The sequence below is a fragment of the Rhinopithecus bieti genome, unplaced genomic scaffold (genome assembly GCF_001698545.2).
Source record: "Rhinopithecus bieti isolate Rb0 unplaced genomic scaffold, ASM169854v2 scaffold_11938, whole genome shotgun sequence".
NCBI lineage: Eukaryota > Metazoa > Chordata > Mammalia > Primates > Cercopithecidae > Rhinopithecus > Rhinopithecus bieti.
This window is the reverse complement of record NW_016806961.1, coordinates 834,060-840,059: the sequence shown is the minus strand read 5'-3', so window position 1 is coordinate 840,059 and position 6,000 is coordinate 834,060. Positions and strand designations below refer to the sequence as shown.

The 6,000-nt window shown below is 46.3% G+C and overlaps 1 protein-coding gene across 12 annotated transcripts in view; it reads left to right on the top strand.

Annotated features, from left to right (window-relative positions):
• Positions 1-6,000, top strand: part of CCDC60 (coiled-coil domain containing 60) — a 210,808-nt gene that overhangs the window by 170,101 nt on the left and 34,707 nt on the right. For all 12 annotated transcript variants that reach the window (XM_017879068.1, XM_017879066.1, XM_017879073.1 and 9 more), the window contains one exon: positions 1,060-1,294. In XM_017879068.1, coding sequence (XP_017734557.1) covers positions 1,060-1,294 — 235 coding nt within the window. The remainder of the gene's footprint in view (positions 1-1,059; positions 1,295-6,000) is intronic.

The following is a 6,000-nucleotide window of genomic DNA, read 5'->3' as shown; positions in this document are numbered from 1 at the left end:
AGCCAGGATGGTCTCGATCTCCTGACCTCGTGATCCGCCCGTCTCGGCCTCCCAAAGTGCTGGGATTACAGGCTTGAGCCACCGCGCCCGGCCTAAACTTGGCATTTTAAATATCATAAAGAATCATTAGCATAGGATAAAGGGCATTTTCAATGCCACTGAAAAAAAACTTTTGAAGTATTTTGAAGCCAGGCATAGTAATGAGCTTTGGCATTAACCTGACTTGGGTGTGAATTCTGGTTCTGCTATTTTCTTGCTGTGACCTTGAGGAGGTTAGGGAGCCTCGCTGAAACTTGGATGAGTTATATGAGGACATAACCCCAAACAGTGCATTCTGAAGTGACACCAATCTCACAGGAAGGTACACACAGACACACACACACAGTAGGTGTGTACTCTACCTCTCAGTCCCTTCCAGAACTTATCATCCAATTGTCCTAGCCCACTACAACCATGGCTCCTCCCCCAAGAATGCCACTGCACCAGACAAATCTGCTTCCTCCCACTGACTTCCTAAATGTCAGGCCTAGAATTTCCCTATTCTGTGTTCTTTAGAAAACCTCCATGATTACAAATTATTCTTTGAGGCCCAGGTGTCAACTTGGGAACCAAGAAGTATATACATGGAATCTGGAGCCAAAACCAAGATTAGTTGAAAAATTAGACCCATCCTTATATACAGTTTGAAAATCAACTCCAATCGTTATTACAAAAGAAAAGTCACAACCTGTTCTGGGCCTTGACATCATCATGGAAAACACGTGTGGCTTCCTATGGTGACTTCGTGGGCAACCATGAGCTCGTTCAATAGAATACATTCCGCCACATTTGCTTCAAATAATACACATTTTAAGATTATCTCCATTTGTGACCAAAGGTCACTGCAGATCCAGAATATATCTCACAGTGTTTGGAAAGAGCCAGAAGGAATTCACAGTCAGACCCAGGCTTTGCTTTTGTCTGTTGTCCCTCCCCACCTCTCTCCTTCCCTCCCTTCTTTCTTTCTTCCATCTTTTCCCCCCTCCTTCCTGAAACCTCTCTTTCTTCTCTTTCCTTTAGACCAAGAAATTCAAAATTCCCACAATGCGAGTCACCAACCGCAAACCAAGCCGGCGAGGCTCCACACTCAGTCTGAGTCGGGCCAGTGGGGGGTCCTCTCCCCAGAGCAGCATGATCTCTGTGAACCCTGGCTCAGATGAGCCCCCGAGTGTGAACACCCAGGTGACCAGCAGCAAGGATATTGAGGACAATGAGTCATCTTCAACCAAGCCAGATGACGAACCTCTGTCTATGAGTAAGTCCTACCTGAGATCTGACTCATCTACCCTGACCCTTTGCCTTTAAGCCAAACATCAAGAAACCCTCCTGCCTCAAGTCCACCTCCAGTCATTTAAAGGTGACATGGGTTCCCCCATCCTTGTTCAATTTCCTTGGACCTCTTTGTTTTCCCCAGTGGAGATCAGAAATATACTCCATAACTTGGGTTGCCCTGAGCCATTTCTCCTACAGAGACAGCCTGTGGTCACCAACTGCCCTTTGCTAATTTTAAAAAATATTTTTATTTAGGCCAGGCACAGTGGCTCACGCCTGTAACCCCAGCACTTTGGGAAACCGAGGCAGGCAGATCATTTGGGGTCAGGAGTTTGAGACCAGCCTGGCCAACATGGTGAAACCCTGTCTCTGCTGCAAATACAAAAAGCAGCTGGGCATGGTGGCACGCGCCGGTAATCCAAGCTACTTGGGAGACTGAGGCAGGAGAATCGCTTGAACCTGGGAGGCAGAGGTTGCAGTGAGCCGAGATCATGCCACTGCACTCCAGCCTGGGCCACAGAGGAAGACTCCATCTCAAAAAAGCATTTTTTAAAATTTAGCCCAATTTATACAGAACATTATCATTTCAATGTGTAACCAATGTAAAAATTATTAACGAGATATTTTATATCCTCTTTTATACTAAGTCTTTGAAATTGGGTGTCTACTTTTTTAAACAGCCTTATTATTGAGATATAATTTACATACCATAAAATTCACTTATTTTAAATGTGCAATTCAGTGATTTTTAGTAAACTTGGAGTTGTGTAACCATCACCACAATCTAATTTCAGAACATTTCCAACCACCCGAAAGAAAAGCTTCTGCCCTTCTTACCCAGAGCCCCCAGGCAACCACAAACCTGCTTTCTGTCTCTACTGATTTGGCTTTCTGAACATTTTATAGATGGAAGTTGCATTGCCCTGTGATCTACACCCTGAAAAAGCCTTTTCAGTGGCTCAAAATTTGAGGGAGGCAAGTCCCTTAAAAAATATCCAATTAGGCCAGGCATGGTGGCTCATGTCTGTAATCCCAGATATTTGAGTGGTGGAGGTGGGCAGATCGCTTGAGTTCAGGAATCTGAGATCAGCTTGGGCAACATGGTGAAACCTCTCCAAAAAAAAAAAAACAATTAGCCTTGCATGGTGACATGTGCCTGTGGTTCCAGCTACTCAGGAGGCTGAGGTGGGAGGATAGCTTGAGCCTAGGAGGTAGAGGATTGAGGTGAGAAAATAGCTTGAGCCTAGGAGGTAGAGGCTACCATGAGCTGTGATTTGCTTCTTTACTCCAGCCTGGGTAACAGTGCAAGACCCTGTCTCAAAAAGAGAAAAGAAAAGAAAAGAAAAGAAGAGAAGAAGGGAAGGGGGAAGGAGGAAAGGAAGGAAAAAAAAGGAAAATTCATTGAAATCTATGAGACCTCACACAAGAAAAAAATTCAAACATACACATATATACAATTTTGCACAATATTTTGAGTGGGGTGCTGTGGACCTCTACTAGATAGAATCGTGACTGGATTCCATAAGTCACATAAAACATTCATTTTCAGAACTTTCTGGCTTGAGCTTGTATAGTAAAAGGAGATAGGAAAAGCAGGAGAAGGATCCAGAAGGATTCATACAGAAAGATGGAGAAGGTAGAAAGAAGAGAGGGTAAGACAGGGACATGAAGGAGGAATGGCCCACCACAAAATTCTTGACTCTGATGCATGGGACATCTTCCTGCTTTCTCCCCATCTGCTGTGTTCCCTCAGTAGTGTCCAGCTGAACCTGCCTGTTTGGCCAGTGTTCTCCCTTTTTCTTTTTTTTTTTTTTTTTTTTTTTTTTTTTTTTTTTTTTTNNNTTTTTTTTTTGAGACAGAGTCTCGCATTCTCGCCCAGGCTGGAGTGCAGTGGCCGGATCTCAGCTCACTGCAAGCTCTGTCTCCCGGGTTTACCCCATTCTCCTGCCTCAGCCTCCTGAGTAGCTGGGACTACAGGCGCCCGCCACATCGCCCGGCTAGTTTTTTGTATTTTTTTTAGTAGAGACGGGGTTTCACCGTGTTAGCCAGGATGGTCTCGATCTCCTGACCTCATGATCCGCCCGTCTCGGCCTCCCAAAGTGCTGGGATTACAGGCTTGAGCCATCGCACCCGGCCTCGGCCAGTGTTCTCTATCACACCATCTGGAATGCCTGTGGCAGCCAAGGCTGGGCTGAGTGACAAGGATTGGGCATCGCATAGATTCAAGGAGGCGAAAAAGGAGGTCAAGGCAGACCAAGAATCTGTGTGGGGCCCTGATGGTCAAAGACGGAAGTGAGCAGAAGTGCAAAAGTCCACTGGGTGATGAGGGTTCAGAGTAATGACTGCCGATGGGAAAAATTCCCACCGCCCCTGCCTATCAACAGGGGGCTGGGAAAGGTCCCAAGCCCCGAAAAGCTGTTTTCTGAACAGAAGAAGTAGTATCTGAGATGGGAAGAAACTAAGATAGACCATCAGCAGATATGCGATTCTTATATATTTCTTTTCTCTCTCCCTCTCTCTCTTTTAGAGACAGGGTCTCACTCTGTTGCCCAGGCTGGAATGCAGAGGCACAGTCATGGCTCACTGCAGCCTCAAACTCCTGCGCTCAAACAACCCTCCCACCTCAGCTTCCTGTCCACTTACGGATTTCTTGATTCTTCTTTCATTTAACACATAGTTTCTGAGCACCTACTGTGTGCCCAAAACTGAGTTACTTGAGTACCCACCCTTCCCAAGCTTACGTTTTAGAAGAGACAAATGATAAATAAGAAATCCATAGCCTGGGTGCAGTGGCTCATGCCTGTAACTCCAATATTTTGGGAGGCCAAGGCAGGAGGATGACTTGAGTCCAGGAATTTGAGACCAGTCTGGGCAAAATAGTGAGACCCCATCTCTACATGAAAAATTTTCAAAATTAGCCAGGCATGGTGGCACATGCCTGTAGTCCTAGCTACTTGGGAGGCTGAGATGGGGGATCACTTGAGTCCAGGATTTCAAGATTGCAGTGAACTATGGTTGTGCCACTGCACTCCGGCCTGGACAACAGAGTGAGACCATGTCTATAAAAATAAATAAAGTAATAAAAAAGAAAGTCATGGCATGGCATGGTGGCTCACACCTGTAATCCCAGCACTTTGGGAGTCTGAGGCAGGCGTATCACAAGGTCAAGAGATCGAGACCATCCTGGCCAACATGGTGAAACCCCGTCTCCACTAAAAATGCAAAAATTAGCTGGGTGTGGTGGTGTGAGCCTGTAGTCCCAGCTACTCAGGAGGCTGAGGCAGGAGAATCACTTGAACCCAGGAGGCAGAGGTTGTAGTAAGCTGAAATCACACCACTGCATTCCAGCCTGGCAACAGAGCAAGACTCCATCTCAAAAAAAAAAAAAAGAGAGAGAGAGAGAGAGAGAAAGAAAGAAAGTTGTAACTAGCAAGGCAATTGCATATAATATGAGCTCGGATTATGAAAGACAGTGTGGCGATTCCTCAAGGATCTAGAACTGGAGGTACCATATGACCCAGCCATCCCATTGCTGGGTGTATGCCCAAAGGATTATAGATCATGCTGCTGTAGGGACACATGCACACGTATGTTTGTTGCGGCACTGTTCACAGTAGCGAAGACTTGGAATTGGCCCGGGTGTCCATCGGTGACGGACTGGATTGAGAAAATGTGGCACATGTACACCATGGAGTACTGTGCGGCCATAGAGGGGGATGAGTTTGTGTTCTTTGTAGGGACATGGATGCAGCTGGAAACCATCATTCTCAGCAAACTATCGCAAGAGCAGAAAACCAAACACTGCATGTTGTCACTCATAGGTGGGAACTGAACAACGAGATCACTTGGACTCGGGAAGGGGAGGAACATCACACACCGGGGCCTATCACAGGGAGGGGAGAGGGGGGAGGGATTACATTGGGAGTTATACCTGATGTAAATGACGAGTTGATGGGTGCTGACGAGTTGATGGGTACAGCACACCAACATGGCACAGGTATACATATGTAACAAACCTGCACATTATGCACATGTACCCTAGAACTTAAAGTATAATAAAATAATAATAATAGCTCAGAAGAGAATACAACAGGATGCTGAGATAGAGAGAGACTATTGGTGGGTGTGAAGCTAAATTAGCAAGGGTAATCAAGGAAGACTCTCTCAGGTCTGAGGTTTGAACTGAGACCTGAAGACCTGAAGCTGGGGAGGGAGGCAGGGGCCACAGCATGCAGGGCGTTTGTGGAGCAAGTAAGACTTTAGAATTACTCCAGGTGCAAGAGGAAGTATCCGGAAAGTTTTCAGTACAGGAGAGACTAGACCTGATTTACTTTTCGAAGGTGTTTGTGTGGTTATTGGTGTTATATCTATGTCGTCACTATTTTTTTCAACTCTAAAAGCTTTGCTCTTAGATAAGAAGAGTAGAGCGACAGCCCAACTTCAAGGGCCCGCCCCTGTCCCAGAGCTTGCACATGGTTCTCCTGGGACAAACAGAACACTAGCGCTGGTGGCAGAAGGGAGTAGCAGAGGAATGAGACTTTGCAGTGAGGGGAGGGGTAAATGGAGCATCTCTCTAGGCACCTGCAACACCGAAGGCTTGTCCCCAGTGGCCACTTTCCTCTCACATCCAATCACTCACCTGCTCTGATCAGTGCTGTCTCCTAAAACTCCCGCAAACCCTACCCTCTT